This window comes from Entelurus aequoreus, linkage group LG27, assembly GCF_033978785.1.
Source record: "Entelurus aequoreus isolate RoL-2023_Sb linkage group LG27, RoL_Eaeq_v1.1, whole genome shotgun sequence".
Taxonomy (NCBI): domain Eukaryota; kingdom Metazoa; phylum Chordata; class Actinopteri; order Syngnathiformes; family Syngnathidae; genus Entelurus; species Entelurus aequoreus.
Window position 1 is genome coordinate 11784800 of NC_084757.1, and position 21974 is coordinate 11806773.

Below are 21974 nucleotides of genomic sequence, written 5' to 3' on the forward strand. Positions count from 1 at the left end.
CCGGTACCAAAATATTTCGGTACTTTTATAAATAAAGGGGACCACAAAAAATATCATTATTGGCTTTATTTTAACAAAAAATCTTAAGAGTACATTAAACATATGTTTCTTATTGCAAGTTTGTCTTTAAATAAAATAGTGAACATACTAGACAACTTGTCTTTTAGTAGTAAGTAAACAAACAAAGGCTCCTAATTAGTCTGCTGACCTATGCAGTAATATACTGTGTCATTTATCATTCTATTATTTTGTCAAAATTATAAAGGACAAGTGGTACAAAATGTATTATTAATCTACTTGTTCATTTACTGTTAGTATCTGCTTATTTTCTGTTTCAACATGTTCTATCTACACTTCTGTTAAAATGTAATAATCACTTATTCTTCTGTTTGGATGCTTTACATTAGTTTTAGATGATACCACAAATTTGGGTATCAATCCGATACCAAGTAGTTACAGGATCATACATCGGTCATATTCAAAGTCCTCATGTGTCCAGGGACACATTTCCTGAGTTTATAAACATAATATGCATTTAAAAAAAAAAAATTATTTTTTTGATGCTAAAAAATATCGATGTAATCATAATAGTATCGACTAGATACGCTTCAGTACTTGGTATCATCACAGTGGATGTCAGGTGTAGATCCACCAATGGCGTTTGTTTATATTGTAGCGTCCCGGAAGAGTTGGTGATACGGGGAATTCTGGGAATTTGTTCTGTAGTGTTTATGTTGTGTGATGTGTTTGTCATTGTTGTTTAGTGTGTTTGATTGATTAAGTATGCCCTTCATTCAAATGTGATTAGTGTGTTCAAAGTTAAGATGGTCGCCTAAATGTTTAATGATTGGATATAATGAAATCTTGTCTTGACTTTGAAAATTGTAGACAAGTTTTTACTCATCCATTATCATTGCTGTGATGTGCTGCGGTGTGAAGTGATGCATGTAGAGCTATCACGCGTCCTACAGGGCGGATACTTGAAATAATCATACTTGATGTGTCTCCATGGAGACAAGAATTAGTTCTGCATGACACGACGGGTGGTGGACCGGTACTTTTTAGAGGCGGTATAGTACCGAATATGATTCATTAGTATCGCGGTACTATACTAATACCGGTATACCGTACAACCCTAATAGACAAGACAGCAGTTGAGTTATGACGCTTATTTAAAAAAGAAACATTTACTTACCCATTGGTTGTTCAAAGATCCAAACGACTGGCCTCTCTCAGCATTCATCTCCTGTGTGGTCAACATTTATATCAGCCAAAACAACTCATTATATAATCAATCCATCTATCCATTTCCTAGGAAAAGTTGGTTTTGCCTAATAGGGCCCCATTAAAGTCAATCCATCATGCAGCTCTACGGCCACCGATCATTAACAAAACAGGGTCACGGTTTATCATCTGGACTATCGGTCCAAGTCAAAACCTTGACAAAACATTTGCTCAGTCCACCACTGTTGGCTTCCACAATGTTAAAGGTTGAGGATGACCACACTGGGCAATGTTTGGCATCAAAGGGTCAAACATTGGAAAAGTGGCAGTAGTTGTGGTCATTTAGTTGCTGTGATTCTAGACAACTACGACAGGAAGATGAAGTCATTTGTTTATTGATTGATTGATTGAAACTTTTATTAGTAGATTGCACAGTTCAGTACATATTCCGTACAATTGACCACTAAATGGTAACACCCGAATACGTTTTTCCAACTTGTTTAAGTCGGGGTCCACGTAAATCAATTCATGGTTAAAGCTTACATAGAAAACATAGAAAGGATAACAAGAGTTAAATTTACACATACTGTACATATACAAGTACATATACATACATACACTCATGCATATAATTATGTTTCATCAAACATAAATTAACGTTGTTGCCCTAGAGGAAACTGGGTAACACATGGCACACTGACAAAGCTTAACTTATTGTTACTATAACAATCTACAAGGTTAATATAGTTGGCTTTTCCTTCTTGCCCTCCATTTATCTGCTTTCTTTTGTGTTACAAGTTATCATTACATATATGTATTGTTGCATTTGAACAATTGTATTGTTGATAATAGAGGTAATTATTGTTATAATTCAGTACCAATAGTGCTATTTCTATTGGTATTTGTATTGCTCCATTTGTAGTATAATAATGTTCATTGTCATTTTTGTATTATTATTTATTTCACTAACTGCTTCTTTGCTATCACTTTTACCATCATATTTGTACATATCCTATTTGCTGATGTTGTTCTATTGTTGTTGTTGTTATTGTTATTGTTGTGTTTGCTGTTGTTGTTGTGTCTCTGTCTTATCCCCATCTTGTCCCCACAATTTCCCCTTCTGTCTTCCTTTTTTTCCCTCTTTCTATCCCCTCCTGCTCCGGCCCGGCTGCAATCAACTATTTGAGTGCAAGAGTCAGATACTGACAGCGCACTCCTGAACGCACCTATGCACTCGAAAGACTAAATCTAAGTACAAAAGTGGTGGAATTGAGACACAGCAAGAGACGAGCGGCAGCCGTGCTGGGTCGACAATGGAATGTGTTGCAGAAACACGTTAGCACACACCTGCTGGTCCATGGTGGAGATCTGCTGCTGAGTCTCATGGAGGTCTTTTTTAGCATGCTCAAGTTTGGCCTTGGTCTCCCGAGAATCCGATGCTGGTTCTTCAGTTGGAAGTCATTGGTCTGGAGGTTGATCACCATCCTGAAACTTCTTGATGATCTGGTAGCCCTGAGAAGAGGAACACATGTCAGCATGCTGCAATCATTATAGGCGACTTACGTATGTATATATATATATATATATATATATATATATATATATATATATATATATATATATATATATATATATACACAGTCGTGATCAAAAGTTTACATACACTTGGAAAGAACATAATGTCATGGCTGTCTTGAGTTTCCAATCATTTCTACAACTCATATGCGGTACTATACCGCCTCTAAAAAGTACCGGTCAACCAGCGAATGACTACTCAACAGCCATACATGTCACACTAAGGGTGGCAGTATGAACAATGCCAACACTGTCATAAGTATGTGCCATATAGTGGAACCACACTAAACAACAATGAAAAACACATTTTGGAAAAATATTTGCACCGCAGCACAACATAAACACTACAGAACAAATTCCCAGAATTCCCTGCAGTATCAACTCTTCCGGGACGCTACAATATAAACAAACGCCATTGGTGGATCTACACCTGACATCCACTGTAATGATATCACGTACAATAGCGTATCTAGTCGATACTACTATCAATCAATCAAAGTTTACTTATATAGCCCTGAATCACGAGTGTCTCAAAGGGCTGCACAAGCCACAACGATCCCACATCAGGGCAAGAAAAAACTCAACCCAATGGGATGACAATGAGAAACCTTGGAGGGGACCGCAGATGTGGGGACACCCCCACCCCACCCTGGGCGACCGGTGCAATGGATGTCGAGTGGATCTAGCATAATATTGTAAGAGTGCAGTCCATAGTGCAGTGGTTCTTAACCTGGGTTTGATGGAACCCTAGGGGTTCGGTGAGTCAGGCTCAGGGGTTCGGCGGAGGTCAAGACACACCCGACTCATCGTGTAATTAAAAACTTCTCCCTATCGGCGTATTACGGATACGGCAACAGCAGAAGTCAGACTGATTTGCAGGTGTGTAGTTTGTTGTGAGTTTATGCACTGTGTTGGTTTTGTTCTTTGAACAAGGTGATGTTCATGCACGTTTCATTTTGTGCACCAGTAAAAAAAACATGGTAACACTTTAGTATGGGGAACATATTCACCATTAATTAGTTGCTTATTAACATGCAAATTAGTAACATATTGGCTCTTAACAAGTCATTATTAAGTACTTATTAATGCCTTATTCAGCATGGCCTTATTATAACCCTAACCCTCTAACCCTGGCCCTAACCCTCTAACCCTAACTAAATAACTCTAAATTAAGTCGTTGTTACTTAGAATATGTTCCCCATTCTAAAGTGTTACCAAAAACATATAACTTTGTCTTGAATTTGGATAAAAATATATATATATTTTTCACTAAAGAAGGGTTCGGTGAATGCGCATATGAAAATGGTGGGGTTCGGTGCCTCCAACAAGGTTAAGAACCACTGCCATAGTGGATCTAACATAATAGTGTGAGTCCAGTCCATAGTGGGGCCAGCAGGAGATCATCTTGAGTGGAGATAGGTCAGCAGCGTAGAGACGTCCCCAACTGATACACAGATGAGTGGTCCACCCTGGGTCCCGACTTTGGACAGCTAGCGCGTCACAATTATATCGATATTTTTTAACATCACAAAATCTTCTTTCATTTAAAAAAAAAATCATATTATGTTTATAAAGTCACGAAATATGTCCCTGGACACATGAGGACTTTGAATATGACCAATGTATGATTCTGTAACTACTTGGTATCGGATTGATACCCATGGTATCATAGTTTTGGATGTAAAGCAGGGGTCCCCAAACTTTTTGAATCGGGGGCCGCATTGGGTTGAAAAAATGTGTATGTATATATATATATATATATATATATATATATATATATATATATATATATATATATATATATATATATATATATATATAGAGAGAGAGAGAGAGAGAGAGAGAGAGAGAGAGAGAGAGAGAGAGAGAGAGAGAGAGAGAGAGAGAGAGAGAGAGAGAGATACATACATACATACATATATATATATACATATATATATGTATGTATGTATGTATGTATGTATGTATATCTCTCTCTCTCTCTCTCTCTCTCCCTCTCTCTCTATATATATATATATATATATATATATATATATATATATATACATATACACATATTATATATATATACATATACACATATTATATTTATATTTATATATATATATATATATATATATATATATATATATATATACATATACACATATTATATATATATACATATACACATATTATATTTATATTTATATATATATATATATATATATATATATATATATATATATATATATATATATATATATATATATATATATATACACACACATTGTCTTTATATTCCAGCGAGTTAATCCGTTTTGTCATTTAACATCAATTAACATTGATGTTCATCAACATTTAACATTGTCACATTATTAATGGGAACATTTATTTTTAGACAATATGATTTGCCTGAGCAGCTAGGAGACACCGAGAGTAACAAGCGGTAGAAAATGGATTAGAAAAAAAAAGTTACAAAAATAAATTAATTTAATAAATTAAAAATTAAAACAAACATTTTTTTTTTAACTTGGGACTTCCCGTGGGCCGGATTTTGGATGCTGGGGGGCCGGATCCAGCCCGCGGGCCGTAGTTTGGGGACCCCTGATGTAAAGTATCAAACAAGAGAAGAATAAGTGATTATTACATTTTAACAGAAGTGTAGATAGAACATGTTAAGAGAAAGTAAGCAGATATTAACAGTAAATGAACAAGTAGATTAATAATGCATTTTCTACCACTTGTCCTTAATAATGTTGACAAAATAATAGAATGATAAATGACACAATATGTTACTGCATACGTCAGCAGACTAATTAGGAGACTTTGTTTGTTTACTTACTAATAAAAGACAAGTTGTCTAGTATGTTCACTATTTTATTTAAGGACACAATTGCAATAAGAAACAAATGTTTAATGTACTGTAAGATTTTTTTGTTAAAATAAAGCCAATAATGCCATTTTTTGGTGACCTTTATTTAGAAAAGTACCGAAAAGTACCGAAATACTTTTGGTACCGGTACCTAACTATTGGTATCGGGACAACACTAATACACACACCGAGCAACCACTGGCAGAAAAGTAGCTCGGCGCCTATGCCTCCTGTTACGTATTTTAATTTCACTGTGCGATATTTTAGTCAAAGTGGTTGAAAAAAGGCCATGTTGGGACAAGAGAGCGGACATAAAGACACAATGCTGGTAAATAAGTCACTTTATGGTGTTTCATGTCAACAGTCCTACCTTTCCTCGCTGGATCCGCACTTGATCTTGACTTGGACAACTTTGTCGAATATCTTCTCCATTTTGCTCGAACTTATTTTTCCTTCTTCAGCAAACTATACAACAGCGTGTAGGCCAGGGACAATGACGGCGTGGTGTTCTGTTGGTATATTTGTCCACAATTGACAGTTATTACTCAGTGGAAATGTCTTCGATGGCGTCCGTCAAATACTTCAAAGGGCTTCGAGATTCTCAATTATGACGGTGCAAGCAGCGGCGGTTTTATGAATGGACGCCATAGTCCGGGAGGCGGAATGCTTACAATTTTTTTAAAAAAGTTAGGAAAGTTGCTGTAATATCCATGATGCGTGACGACCGCGTGTCTTTGAGTATTTAATAAGACTTTCATCCTTGTCATTCATCAGGTTAGTGCTTTCTACGGCGGCCATTTTCCGAGTTTTCCTACCGGTGCCTATAAGGCTCAAACGTCAATGAAACCACAGTTTTTTAAAACCAAACAATGTCTCTCAGAACAACAACAATGTGAACATAGACGTAAAGAAAATATTTTCTAACTGTGGACATAAAAAAAAATATTTAGTAGTTGCCGGACTTTTTCAGACCATACTCGAAGACACAGGTGTCAAACACAAAGCCCGCCATGTTAAATTTAAAATGTGACACTCACTGTTGATTATGATTATTTACATTTTTACTACACCCCAATTCTCTATGTTTTGTTTTGATTCATTAACAGTGATACGTTTTTATTTAGGATCAGTTGGTTTATGTTTATGTCTGCTTGTGATGAAGAGGAGGGCTGTGCATTGCGACCCACTCTGATTGACATACTTGCCAACCCTCCCGATTCTTCGGGGAGACTCCCGAAAATCTCCCGGGGCAACCATTCTCCTGAATTTCTCCCGATTTTCACCCGGACAACGAATTCGGAGGTCTCAAGGTTGGCAAGTATGGTAAATGATCATCCATCCATCCATCCATTTTCCTACCGCTTGTCCCTTACAAGGTAGCGGGGGGCACACGGGCGGAAGGCGGGGTACACCCAGGACAAGTTGATCAGTGGCATGAAAATGTAGGACCAAGAGGAGGGAGAGGGCGAAAAGGGATTTTTATTTGGGTTTTTTTTAATCTTTGTTTATTTACTATTATTTTATTTTTTTGGAGGGGGGTCTGTTTCGTATTGTCTGTAGAATTGTTTCCCTATCAAATGAATACATAAACATATATACATATACATTTACATATATATACATACACTGTGTGTGTATATATATATATATATATATATATATATATATATATATACATATATATTAGGTCAGGAAAAAACACATAGGCTAGTTCATCCTATTTCATCCCTACAAGCCTGTTTCGCAGGTTTCTCTGCTCTTCAATATCCCCTGAAGAGCAGAGAAACCTGCAAACAGGCTTGTTTCGCAGGTTTCTCTGCTCTTCAATATTTTCCTGACCCAACACACACACACACATATATATATAATATATATATATATATATATATATATATATATATATATATAAAAGCCTGTTTCACAGGTTTCTTTGTTCTTCAATATCCCCTGCAAAACAGGCTTGCAGGGATGAAATAGCCTCTGTGTTTTTTCCTGACCTAACGTATATTCCGCTTTACGCCGGTATTGAGCACTGTATAACGGATAAACCACAGAAACCTTGACTCTATATATATATATATGTATATATATATATATATATATATATATATATATACAGTATATATATATATATATATATATATATATATACACACATGTATATATATATATATATATATATATTTATATATATATACAGTATATATATACAGTATATATATATATATACACACATGTATATATATATATATATATATATATATATATATACACACATGTATATATATATATATATATATATATATATATATATATATACAGTATATATATATATATATATATACACACATGTATGTATATATATATATATATATATATATATATATATATATATATATATATTATATATATATATACACATGTATATACATGTATATTTAAACTGCATTAACTTTTTTTGGGAAATACTGTAATGCAGGTTTGTACAACTCATTTTCATTGAGGGCCACATCGCAGTAATGGCTGCTTTCAGAGAGCCGCTTTTTTAAAATTAATTTACATCATGCATGCGGGTAGTAACCCGTGATTAGTCACGAATAATCGAAACGCATATGTATTTGATTATTAGATTTTTTATGTGTAACTCGCTTTAAAATCATAAAGGTGAGAAGCAGATATTTAACGATTTGTTTTTATTTCACAAAAATAGTTTTGGCATGATTAAAATTAAGTTAAAGTTTAAAATATGCATTTTTCTTTCTGTCTAAATTGAAAGCATTTGGTAAAAATATATATGTATATATATGTTTTATTGAAACCCATTTTTTCCAGGCTTTCGCGGGCCACATAGAATGATGTGGCAGGCCAGAACTGAGTTTTGAGTTTGACATCTGTACTTTAATGCTTATCAGCATGACTTATGATTTCAAAGCAAATCAATTTGTACATTAAAAAAACGTAATATTTACAGTGGTATCTCAACCAAAGAGTGCCCAATTAAGTGTTTTGAGATTAGAGCTGTCTGTCGACTAATTGTTATGCTCTAAATTTCAAGCAATAATTTGAGTTCCAAGCATACCCGCCAATAAAGTTTGATTACAGTATTTTAATGTGAAAAATGCTGTGAAATCTTGGCATACTTGCCAACCTTGAGACCTCCGAATTCGGGAGATGGGCAGCGAGGTTGAGGTGGTTGGTTTGAGGTGGGAGGGGTTGAGTGGGGCAGGGTTTGGTGGTAGCGGGGGGTGTATATTGTAGCGTCCCGGAAGAGTTAGTGCTGCAAGGGGTTCTGTGTATTGCTTGTTGTGTTTATGTTGTGTTACGGTGCGGATGTTCTCCCGAAATGTGTTTGTATTTCTTGTTTGGTGTGGGTTCACAGTGTGGCGCATATTTGTAACAGTGTTAAAGTTGTTTATAGGTCCACCCTCAGTGTGACCTGTATGGCTGTTGATCAAGTATGCGTTGCATTCACTTATGTGTGTGTATGGGCCGCATATATTATGTGATTGGGCCGGCACGCTGTTTGTATGGCGGAAAAGCGAACGTGACGACATGTTGTAGGGGACGCTAAAGACAGTGCCTTTAAGGCAGTGGTCCCCAACCTTTTTGTAGCTGCGGACCGGTCAACGCTTGAAAATTTGTCCCACGGACAAATTATTTTTTTATTTTTTTTTAACATGAATAAATACAATCATGTGTGCTTACGGACTGTATCCCTGCAGGCTGTATTGATCTATATTGATATAGAATGTATATACTGTGTTTTTTATGTTGATTTCATTTAAAAAAAAAAAAAAAAAAATGTTTTTTTTTTTGTTTTTTTTCAAATTCTTGTGCGGCCCGGTACCAATTGATACCGGTCCGCGGCCCGGTGGTTGGGGACCACTGCTTTAAGGCACGCCCCCAATAGTGTTGTCCGGGTGGAAATCGGGAGAATGGTTGCCTCGGTAGATTTTTGGGAGGGGCACTGAAATTCGGGAGTCTCCCGGGAAAATCGGGAGGGTTGGCAAGTATGAATCCTGGTGATTTTTACAGTGTAAGAACTGGTCAGTAAGAAATAAATTTAGGTCCAAAATAACTGGGAGATGGGACTTTTTTTCAAGATAAACAGAATTCTGGAGAACAATCTTGGATGAATTGTACATCTAAAAACTTGTGAATGGTTTTGATGTGTAGTTCTTTAATTTAGTTTGGGGTAAAAATTATGTTCGGTCAAAATCCTTTTAAAGTTTGAGGGAAAAAGTTTCTCCAGAACAACAGATTTTTGGAGAGTTTTGGGCTAATTGTTTATTCTCCTTCTGTGTTCCAGTTGAATGTCGTCTGGTGAGCCTGATAAACACCCGAGGAGGAAGCGTTGGAGCTCTGAGCGAAGGGAAGCTCAGATCAGAGGTTTGTTTGCACAGATTCGGACTCTACTCAAACATCGGCTGAGTTTAAGATCAAGACCAGAAAGGCTTAAGTTTCAATCCTTTTATTGACTTGACATGTGTTAGGTGATAACAGCGCACACTCTAAACCGCCTCTTGATGTGGCAGCTCTGCGGGGAGAGGGAAGGGACAAATGTGGTGGAGAGCTGGATTATTGTCGGTCATCTGAGAATGGCAGGTCTCAGCCTCATGACTGTGGTGAAAGGACGGCCCGCACTGGGGTTCCACCTCGCCAGGCCCGAGGGGGGTCGAGTTCTACGGCAGAGTTCACGTGATTATAATCCAATAGTGAAGACGTCTTTAAGTGTGTGCTTACTTTGGCTGGGAACAATTCGCACTCTGGTGGGCTGACTCCATCCTGGGAATGAGTTGTGGCGCACACGGCGTGCTGCTGTAAGACAAAAATGACAAGGCAATAAGATTTTAGCAAAGGTTTACAAACTAAGTGCGGCCCGCCAGCATCTCCACTTTGGCCCGCGAGACGTCACGAGTTCAAAATAAAATTACACTGAGTGTTTTCAAACACCTGAGGGCCTGATTATTACTGTATTTTCTGGACCATAGGGCGCACTGGATTATAAGGCGCACTGCTGACGAAAGGTCTATGTCAGAATAATTGTATCTAAGTTATCACAAAACTTTGTGTTGCCATGAGTTCCCGGTGAGAGGACAAAAGCTTACCAAGCAAAAGGCTTGTAAAAGTCCACTGTGTACGATAGGAAGCGACATGGAGGTGTCTGTTTCTTTGATCTATTGTGATCCACAGGAAGATCTTGTCTTGACCCGAGATATACAAAGCAGAGAGGAAGCAGGACCTGACGCAAGCTCCAGGCATCTTTTCTTTGAACTGTTATGTGACCAAGGACGACGGCTGTTTACGACCCCCGGTCCCTTTAGAAACAGCTGTTGCCATGTAATCAGGGAAAGTCCAAATAAGAGGTGGTGTGCAACCATTTTGCCAGAGCGTGGTGGAAGACCGTACAAAGAGTACAGCCCAGACTTTTATCCTCAATGAGCTCAATTTAATTATGTCTGTTTAATTCCTTGCTTCTTGTCTGTTTAATAAAGGTCATCGGTGTTTGAACCCGACAGTCTATTTTCAATCTTTTTTCATATATAAGGCGCACCGGATTATAGGGCGCATGAAAGGAGTCATATTTTTTTGTAAATGTAAAATACTTCCTTGTGGTTTACATAACATGTAATGGTGGTTCTTTGGTGAAAATGTTGCATAGATGTTTTACAGATCATCTTCAAGTCGCTTTCTGACAGTCGCTTCAGGATGCAGCGTTTTGTGGGCGGTCTTATTTACGTGGCTCACCTTCGGCAGCGTCTTCTCCCCGTCATCTTTGTTGTAGCGGTGTAGCGTGCAAGGACGGGAGTGGAAGAAGTGTCAAAAGATGGAGCTAACTGTTTTAATGACATTCAGACTTTACGTCCATCAATAACGGAGCAGCATCTCCTCATCCGGAAACGACAACAACGCCAGAAATGTGTCCCGTGAAAAAACGTCTGACCGGAACTTTAATAACTAAAGTTCCTTGGGTGAATAATGTAAACTCACTACACCGGTATGTTTTAGCGCTTTCATAGCGAGTTTACTGACAGATATAAGTAAGAACTTTACACTACTTTATATTAGAAATGGCAACAGCTGAGGTTGAATGTCCCATAAGAAGATAGAGAAAAAGAAGCTTATCGACTACGGTGTCAGCACAGACTACAAAGGCGGATGCGCGCAATTTCAGGATTTATGCAGAGCCCAAATACAGATCAGCAGGTACGAAGCTAAGAAACGTTGATTTTGCATATTACGAAACAAAACGCCAGATATGTTTTACCTTATACACACCATAATAATACTCCTATGCTGAAGCACAGTACAATCCATCAAGCGGTGCGGCTTCATAACTTACCAAAGCTGTTCTAAAACATTTTGATAGATTTTTGAGTGCCGTGTGTCATGTTCTATATTCTCAATGGAACATACAAAATGTTGGTGTTGTTTACAAGTTGTCTTGTACGTTCACCATTTTATTTAAGGACAACGTTGTTCTTGGAGTGCAATACGAAACAGATGTTTAATGTACCCTAAGATTTTTTGTTAAAATAAAGCCAATAATGCCTTTTTTTGTGGTCTCCTCTATTTAGAAAAGTGACATCACATGGACAAAGATAAGACCTTCTGGAGGAAAGTTCTGTGGTCAGATGAAACAAAAATTGAGCTGTTTGGCCACGATACCCAGCAATATGTTTGGAGGAGAAAAGGTGAGGCCTTTAATCCCAGGAACACCAATCCTACCGTCAAGCATGGTGGTGGTAGTATTATGCTCTGGGCCTGTTTTGCTGCCAATGGAACTGGTGCTTTACAGAGAGTAAATGGGACAATGAAAAAGGAGGATTACCTCTAAATTCTTCAAGACAACCTAAAATCACTTTGTTGGGTGTTCCAACAGGACAATGACCCCAAACACACATCAAAAGTGGTAAAGGAATGGCTAAATCAGGCTAGAACTAAGGTTTTAGAATGGCCTAACCAAAGTCCTGACTTAAACGTGTGGACAATGCTGAAGAAACAAGTCCATGTCAGAAAACCAACAAATTTAGCTGAACTGCACCAATTTTGTCAAGAGGAGTGGTCAAAAATTCAAGCAGAAGCTTGTGGAGGGCTACCAAAAGCACCTTATTGCAGTGAAACTTGCCAAGGGACATGTAACCAAATATTAACATTGCTGTATGTATACTTTTGACACAGCATTTTCAGTAGACCCATAATAAATTCATGAAAGAACCAAACTTCATGAATGTTTTTTTTCTGACCAACAAGTATGTGCTCCAATCACTCTATCACGAAAAAATAAGTTGTAGAAATTATTGGAAACTCAAGACAGCCATGACATTTTGTTCTTTACAAGTGTATGTAAACTTTTGACCACGACTGTGTATACACTACCGTTCAAAAGTTTGGGGTCACATTGAAATGTCCTTATTTTTGAAGGAAAAGCACTGTACTTTTCAATGAAGATAACTTTAAACTAGTCTTAACTTTAAAGAAATACACTCTATACATTGCTAATGTGGTAAATGACTATTCTAGCTGCAAATGTCTGGTTTTTGGTGCAATATCTACATAGGTGTATAGAGGCCCTTTTCCAGCAACTATCACTCCGGTGTTCTAATGGTACAATATGTTTGCTCATTGGCTCAGAAGGCTAATTGATGATTAAAAAAACCCTTGTGCAATCATGTTCACACATCTGAAAACAGTTTAGCTCGTTACAGAAGCTACAAAACTAACCTTTTTTTGAGCAGATTGAGTTTCTGGAGCATCACATTTGTGGGGTCAATTAAACGCTCAAAATGGCCAGAAAAAGAGAACTTTCATCTGAAACTCGACAGTCTATTCTTGTTCTTAGAAATGAAGGCTATTCCACAAAATTGTTTGGGTGACCCCAAACTTTTAAATGGTAGTGTATATATGTATATACATATATAGATATGTAGTTTCTTTACATGTAGTCAACTTTCGGCCCCCAGCCAAATTTTGATAGCCCAATGCGGCCCCCCAAGTCAAAATGTTTGGACACATGCATCATAGCATTAACATAAAAGTAGGTTTTGGCGTTCGGTGTCTGCGAGAACTTACAGCTCTATGGGGGCAGCGAGGTGTGCAGGCCTCGGGGGCGATCCTGGAGTTTTTGGGACAGTTTGTCTCAACCAGGACAAACTTGGGGAAGGTCATCATGCCACTGAATGGGATGTACTGCGACAGGAAGGAAACGTGTGTTAAATGCAGGGCCTCTCTGGCTGCAGTAAGTGCACACAAAAAGGTAATCACCGAGCTCAGCACACGTCCCACTTCCAGCAGAGCAAAGTAATGCTGGTTGTTGGACTCCCGGTTGTATTTCTGCACCGCCTCCTGGACTGCCTTCACCGCATCGGGGTCGTTGAGAGGCAGCATCACGGGGCAGTCGGGACACATAATCGCCATCTCTGTATTAGAGTATCCTGCACACAAAACACAGATCAATTCTAACATTTTTCTGGAGGTTTTCCCATCCCCAAACTGTTCATATTTTTGGATTAAAAAAACAAAAAAAACATTGAAAAATCTGCCCTTACTTGCTCAAATGCGCGCATTTTAAATTGTAGCTTTTTCCGACGTCGTGAAGGAAAAACATTAGGTGAGTTTGTCACCTGAACACACGAGAAGCTGGCTTCGCTACACATCTTAAAACAAGACCAACTCTAGCATGATGTTGCTGTTAAAATGCAAGTAATGTTAGCTGTGTAACTATGGTAGCACTTGCAGGTGTGAACAAACACAGTTTAATAACTTTAAAGCTACGGATACACCAAAGTGTGTGTTACGGATGTCGGCTCGTGCGGCTGTGCGATAGTACGTGTGTCAAGCTCACTGTCTAAGGCAGGGGTCCCCAAACTTTTTGACCCGGGGGCCGCTTTGGCCACACACACACATTGATGGATGGGCTAGAAAAGAGATGAAAAAGTAAACTTTATTTATTTATTTTTTTAATTACAATTTAAAAACTTTTTCTTTTCTTTTTTTTTTTTTTTTACTCAGGACTACCCGCGGGCCGAACCCCTGGAATAGATTGGGGACCCCTGGGACAGATTAAAAAAATAATTACAAAAAAAATCATTTTAAATTTTTTTTTTTTTTACTTTGGGGACCACTGGGATAGATTTTAAAAATTATAATTAATAATAAATACAATTTAAAAATATGTTGTTGTTTTTTTTACTCTGTACTACCAGCGGGCTGGATTTTGGACGCTGGCGGGCCGTAGTTTGGGGAACCCTGGTCTAAGGTCTTTAAGAGTGGTGCTGGACTACAAGCTGACACCTGTGTCTTTCAAACCACAAACCCCAGTTTAGCATCCAAGCTACATTTTATACAACTCCTACATTACTGATGAAGCGCAGTACAATCTGCGACCTTTCCAAAACAGTGATTCTCAAACTTTTTTCACAAAGTACTACCTCAGAAATCTGTCTCTCCAAGTACCACCATAATGACCAAAACTAAAAACAGTCGCGTAGTAGGCCTAATTATTCAATTTTTTTTTTTTTTAAGTGGCAGATGTTTTATTGAACATGTATTTTTAATATTTTGGCCACAATAACAGTAACACTGTTTAAATATTTAATTCAGTGATTCTTCGACGTAGCACTAGATCAGAGGTGTCAAAGTCGTTTTCACTGAGGGCCACATCGCAGTTGTGTTTGGCCCCCGGGGGCCGCGTCTAACATTATACCATTTTTAATGCATTTTTAAAAAAAACTAAAATGTAAAATAAATATGGTAAATTGCAAAAATTTTAACCTCAAAATGTAGTGTATATTACTGTAAATGGAAAAACAGTACTGCCGTTTTTATCGTTAAAAAAAGGCAGTTCAGTTGCCAGAATTTTGCGGTTAAATTTAAATTAGTTTTTTTACTGTAAATAAAAAAAACTTGCAATTTTACAGTATAATTTTGGCACCTGAGCTGCCAGATTTGTTTTTACCGCAAAACAAGTGTAGATTTTTTGGTGTATTACTGTTAATGCCAAAACAGCACCAGTTTATTACAGTGAAAAAAGTACTGTTTTTTTCCATTTAGAGAAAAATGCTGTAAAAACCACAGTAAATTTCACAATTTGACCATTAAATCTATTGCTACTTTTACATTGCACAGTTTGATGGATAACTTGCTTTGAAATCATTATTAGTATTTAAAAAATGGTTGGAATGTTTTGAGAATATATTTTTGCATATTAAGACAATATTTAAGTTAACATAATTTGCGATTACTTGGGAGTACAATTATTTTTTTCCTCCCAAAATAGAAATAAGTTTGGTGAGAAAAGTTACAGTACTTTGATACATATTTCCAGGCTTTCGGGGGCCAAATAAAATGAAGTGGCGGGCCACATCTTTTGAGATATTATTGAGTTTGACACCTGTGCACTAGATGGAGCCTATGTTTCACAAGTGGTACGCGTACCACATTTTCAGAATCACTGTTCTAGAAGCTTCAGATGGACAGGAAAAATGGGCTCACTTTGTTTAGTGGCACACTGATGACGGGTGACTGTGGTCCCGCTCGCGCGCACGCTCAACATCACGCCGCAGATGGCGACCGCACCCTGCACCAAGACACAAAAAGGAGAAAAGTGTAAAGATTGTAACCTAACAAAAGACAGGACTCTAAAAGCAAGAACAAACCTCACACCGGAAGACATACACATATTACTCGGTTTTGTTGCAAAATCCACACACTTCTAATACAAAGGAATAATATACAAACGAGAGCTTTGCAATGGGAGACCCTTTATCAGCAGTTTCTTCATGGAAGATCTGGAAACCACCGCTGACCCACCTTCTGGAGAAGATACGTGGATGACATTTTGGAGAAAATAAAAGTGGGACACACTTGATCTTACCACCTCAACAGTATTGACGAGACTGGAAACATCAAATTCACACATGAAGAGGAAATGAACGGGACCATAACTTTTTTGGACATGAAAAATCCACCGCAGAGATGACGGCAGTCAAAACACTGTTCATCGAAAACCGACACACCAACCAATATCTACTCCGGACCTCTAAACAACCCACAGCACACAAACTGTCAAGTCGTGAGAACACTATGAACGGGCCAACGTCATAACAGACGAACAAGACAGGAAAAAAAAAGGAGAAACGCATCAAAAATGCACTCAAAAACTGCCAATATCCAACCTGGGTCATCAAAAAAGGGGAACAACAAGTAAAAAACAAGGAAAAGAGAAACCGGAAATAAAGAACAAAGAGGTCATAACCTTACCATACATTAGGGGAGCAACTGAATAAATACAGCAGGGTCATGAAAAAACAAAATAAACACAACAGTTAAACCTCACACAAAAACAAGACCGTCACTCGTACATCCAAAGGACAAAATAGAACAAGACAAGAAATGCAAAGTCATTTACGAAATCCCGTGTAAATCACGCATCGGAGAAACAGGGAGGACATTCAACACAAAGAAGAAAGAATGTGAAAAAGAGACAACTGGAAGGTTTACAAGAAGCCTAAAACAAAAATTCCAAACAGGAAATCTTAAAACAAAGCCATATCCGATCATTGCAAAATAAATAACCACATCATGGACCGGGACAACGGCAAAATCATCGGGACAGAAAGTAACAAATTCAAACGATGGATCAAGGAGGCGATCAAACTAAGGAAGCGGCACAAGGAAACCATCATTTGGGAGGAAAGAGCATTCATAATTAACCTTTTTGAGCAAGATTGTAACCTACAAAACTATTAAGGATTGGTTGATTGGTCAGCATGCACAGAAACAAGGCTGAGAAGACCCAAAGTAGACTAAAGCAGTGGTCTTCATCAGGGGATTCCTAAAGTACTTGGTGAATTACTTTTTTTCTAAAGATATCATGGCTTTATTTTATTTATAAGCATCAATTTTAAGAGTAGATAAACATATTTACCCGTTGACTCATCTCAAACGCCTCACAGTTCTCGACAGGTTTGGGGTCGGTGAAGTGGCATTGGGTCTCCTGGACCATCAGCTGCAGATCAATGTTGCAACCGTCAGCCGTCTGTACGAAGAAAAACAGGAGGTCAGCCGTTTATGCAAACATCCCTTTTGTTTGTTTCATCGCTTCAAACCATGTTTGGACAAGAGGACATGAAGGTCAGAACTCCGCTAAGGCTTTAATGCACCCGTGTGATGCACTGGTGGATCTCTACTTTTTAGGCGCAGAGGCCAAATATGGGCCGGGAACGACACCCAAGTTGTGTTTAAAACTTGGGAGACCAACTTTTTTTGCAGCAAATTCCTAAAAATACTAAAAAAAAAAAAAATTCCAATCAAGATCCTTTTATTTTAATCATTGAGATTCAAATCTCTTTTCCAAGACTGACCTGGCCAAGAGGGCAGCCAAAACAAAGTTAGAGAAATACATCCAAAAAAAACAGAAATAGCAGCAGTAAAACACCACCAATAAAAATAATGTACTTACATAAAACAATCTATAAAATGTTTCAGTAAAACGACTTAAGTACAACAGCCAATAGAAACAGTTTCTCGATCCTTTAAAATAAAAGTAGTACAATGCAAAAACTGAAATCTAAGTAAGATTAAATATCTCAAATAAGGGTGATATTTGCTTATTTTCTGTCTGATAAGATAATTCTTCTCACTAAGCAGATTTTATGTTAGCGTGTTGTACTTGTTTTGGTCCTAAATGATCTCAGTAAGATATTACAGCTTGTAGCTGAGATTTTATGACCTATATTGAGTAAAACATGCTTGAAACTAGAATATCAACTGTTGCAAAGCTGTGTCATTAACACTCACAAGTATAAAACTGCTTTTTTAAAGTAATAATTTCTTACTTCAAGCATGAAAAAAAAAAATCACGATGCCGAGCGCATATCATTATGTCAAGATAATGGCACTAGCATTAGCATTTACTTAATTTAAGAATATTTTTCAACATATTGAGCAAAAAGGTCTCATTTTTTTCTACCAAGAAAAGTGCACTTGTTATTAGTGGGAATATACTTATTTTAAGGTATTTTTGGGTTCATTGAGGTTAGCTAATTTTACTTGTTTTAGAAAGTCTTGACAAGCTGAATTTTCTTGTTCTATCGGCAGATAATTTTGCTTAGTTCAAATAAAATACCCCTAATTTTTGTTTGTTTTTTTCTTGTTTTTGAACACGGACTTTTTGCAGTGTAGCACCCGTTCTTTCCATTTTGACGGAAAAAAATACATGTACTGCATGCAATTGCATATCTTTTAAACTTTAATACTATCTTAACATTGCAATAAATTATTATTATCATACAAACCCCAAAACCAGTGAAGTTGGCACGTTGTGTAAATGGTAAATAAAAACAGAACACAATGAATTGCAAATCCTTTTCAACTTATATTGAATTGCATAGACTGCAAAGACAAGATGTAAAAAAGCTTAGCTCAGGAATCAAATCAGTAGCCGTCGTAATCGTTGCGTGGAAGCAAATACAAAAACCAGACTGAATTAGGCAAAAAGCAGGGAATATGTAGCTCTCTGATTAGTGCCCAGGAGCAGGTGAGCGTCCCGAACACTAATCAGAGGCAGGTGGAAACAATCTGCAGTCATGGCAACTAAAACACAAACCCAGGGGTGCTCAAAACAGGAACTGGGGGAGTCAAAAACTAAACAAACATGACGGATCATGACATCAGTAGTTCTATACATCATGCTCAAATATTAGATTAGATTAGATTAGATAGTACTTTATTAATCCCCGAAGGGTAATTAGATTTTCAGCACAATCCCGTTCAAGATCAGACAAAACATTACAGGGTCAGCCAGAAAATCCAGCGCCCCTTTGTACATAAGATGTGTGATTGTAAATAATGTTAATGAGTTTAATCCTTAATAAAATTCCCTTCAAGAGAAAAGTACCTTTTTAATAATAATTTTAAAAAAGCCTTTTACCCAAAAATGCATTACTCATTGAAAAACAACCCAAAAATTCTTTATAGTTTTGAAGTGGTTAGAGTGTCCGCCCTGAGATGGGTAGGTTGTGAGTTCAAAGACCATAAAAATGGGACCCATTACCTCCCAGCTTGGCACTCAAGGGTTGGAATTGGGGGTTAAATCACCAAAAATGATTCCCGGGCGCAGCCACCGCTGCCGCTCACTGCTCCCCTCACCTCCCAGGGGGTGATCAAGGGTGATGGGTCAAATGCAGAGAATAATTTCGCCACACCTAGTGTGTGTGTGACAATCATGGGTACTTTAACTTTTTTTTTTAAAACCCAGAAATTGAGTTAAAATAATACCCTTTTAACCCCAAAAATGGATTGCTCTCCGTAAAAATAACTCAAAAATTGAACCCAACACTCGCAACTCATAAATTGGGTTATCAAAATAACCCAGCATTTTTTAATGTGTATTTTTTTATACATGTGGCCCTCTGAGGGGCTGCCATGACTGCAATGTGGCCCTCAATGAAAATGAGTTTGACACCCCTGAACTAAAGGTGTTGCTGTAGCTTGTTTACTTCAGAAACAGTCAGAAGTCATTTGTTCTTTATTTTTTATCAGCGGTGTTCCTCAAGGTTCCGTTTTAGGTCCTCTCTAATTTCATCGTTCGGGCGAGTTGAGTTTAAAAAAAACAACAAAAAAAACACATGACACAGGCGCAGGTGAGACTGTGCCGTTCGGTACCTGTTCGTAGTTGTGCCCTCGGATCTCTCCGAACTTGAACTTGTAGCCGTGTTGGTGGTGCTCGTTGATGTGATGGACGGCGAAGTTCGCCGCGGCCGCAACGCTGTCTTGGTGGCACGTGATGTCCTCCGAGGGTGTCACCGCCTCGCCGGGGAGCAGCGCGCACGCCAGCACAGCCAGGAGCAGATGGGCCCACATGATGATGATGAAGGAGATTGGTCCGAGCATAACTGGACTGACAAAACAGCGGCCCTTATAAAGACCTGAGTGAGGAGGCGGGACTTGGCCTGAGGAGGCGGGACAAGCTAGGCCAGACAAACAAGGACTTTAAACGGAGTTCAAGTTCTCAAGGACACTTTTCTACCTCCATGGCCTGCTTTAGGAAGTTCTTCTGCCCCCAGATCAGTGTTTTCTAACTCAACTTATGCAGCGAGCTAAACATTTTCAGTGGCCGCAGAAATGATGCCAAACAGGTTTCTTGGCTAAAGACGATTTACTTTCATCCATCCATCCATTTTTCTACTTTCAATCTTGTAAAAACTGCAAAACAGATACAAGAGATACTTTAGTATTTCTATTGACTTACTAAGGGAAGCAACAAAACTACTATCCAACAAAACAAGTCACTTCCTGCCGTAATCACACCAAAACTGTGTCAAAAGACCCACATACTTGGCCCAGCCAGTGATGCGTTCACGGCCACAAAAAGGGTCGGACAAAATCTTCTGTATTATGACACATTCAAGTTCTACTCAGTATTTAATTAATACACACTATATTGCCAAACGTAGTTGGCCACCCAATCAAATGATCAGACTCAGGTGCCCTAATCACTTGGCCCGGCCACAGGTGTATAAAATCAAGCACTTAGGCATGGAGACTGTTTCTACAAACATTTGTGAAAGAATGGGCCGCTCTCAGCGTGGAACTGTCATAGGATGCAACAAATCCGGTCGTGAAATTTCCTCGCTCCTAAATATTCCAAGGTCAACTGTGGGCTTTATTATAAGATAATGGAAGAGTTTGGGAACAACAGCAACTCAGCCAGGAAGTGGTAGGCCACGTAAACTGACAGGGAGGGGTCAGCGGATGCATAGTGCAAAGAGGTCGCCGACTTTCTGCGCTGTCAGTTGCTACAGAGCTCCAAACTTCACGTGACCTTCCAAATTAGCCCACGTACAGTACGCAGAGAGCTTTATGGAATTGGTTTCCATGGCCGAGCAGCTGTATCTAAGCCGTACATTACCAAGTCCAATGCAAAGTGTGGGATGCAGTGGTGTAGAGCAGTGGTCCCCAACCTTTTTGTAGCTGGGGACCGGTCAACGCTTGAAAATGTGTCCCACGTACCGGGGGTGGGGGTGGGGGGATTTTTATTTTAATTTTTTTATTTTTTTTATTTCATAAAGAAATACAATCATGTGTGCTTACGGACTGTATCCCTGCAGACTGTATTGATCTATATTGATATATAATGTATATATTGTGTTTTTATGTTGATTTAATAAAACAATTTAAAAAAATAATTGTATTTATTTTATTTTTTTTAATTTCTTGCGCGGCCCGGTACCAATCGGTCCGCGGACCGGTACTGGTTGGTTGGGGACCACTGGTGTAGAGCACATCGCCACTGGACTCTAGAGCGGTGGAGACGCGT

General features: G+C 38.2%; 1 protein-coding gene and 1 long non-coding RNA gene across 3 annotated transcripts in view; both read right to left on the minus strand.

The window, feature by feature from the left end:
* Positions 1 to 6444, minus strand: part of LOC133644526 (uncharacterized) — a 70754-nt gene extending 64310 nt beyond the window's left edge. For both annotated transcript variants that reach the window (XR_009824777.1, XR_009824778.1), the window contains exons 1-3: positions 6024 to 6444; positions 2572 to 2736; positions 1196 to 1246 (exon numbers count right to left, since the gene is read on the minus strand). This is a non-coding gene — a long non-coding RNA (uncharacterized LOC133644526). The remainder of the gene's footprint in view (positions 1 to 1195; positions 1247 to 2571; positions 2737 to 6023) is intronic.
* A 3664-nt stretch (positions 6445 to 10108) lies between these two features.
* On the minus strand, positions 10109 to 20563 carry LOC133644524 (antihemorrhagic factor cHLP-B-like). Its single transcript, XM_062039055.1, has 7 exons — positions 20321 to 20563; positions 17583 to 17693; positions 16148 to 16232; positions 13919 to 14088; positions 13727 to 13843; positions 10397 to 10471; positions 10109 to 10335 (listed from the first exon to the last, which is right to left on the minus strand). Exons 1-7 carry the CDS (start codon positions 20546 to 20548, stop codon positions 10165 to 10167), a joined length of 957 nt encoding a protein of 318 aa, XP_061895039.1. The 5' UTR covers positions 20549 to 20563; the 3' UTR covers positions 10109 to 10164.
* Between the last annotated feature and the right edge of the window lie 1411 nt (positions 20564 to 21974).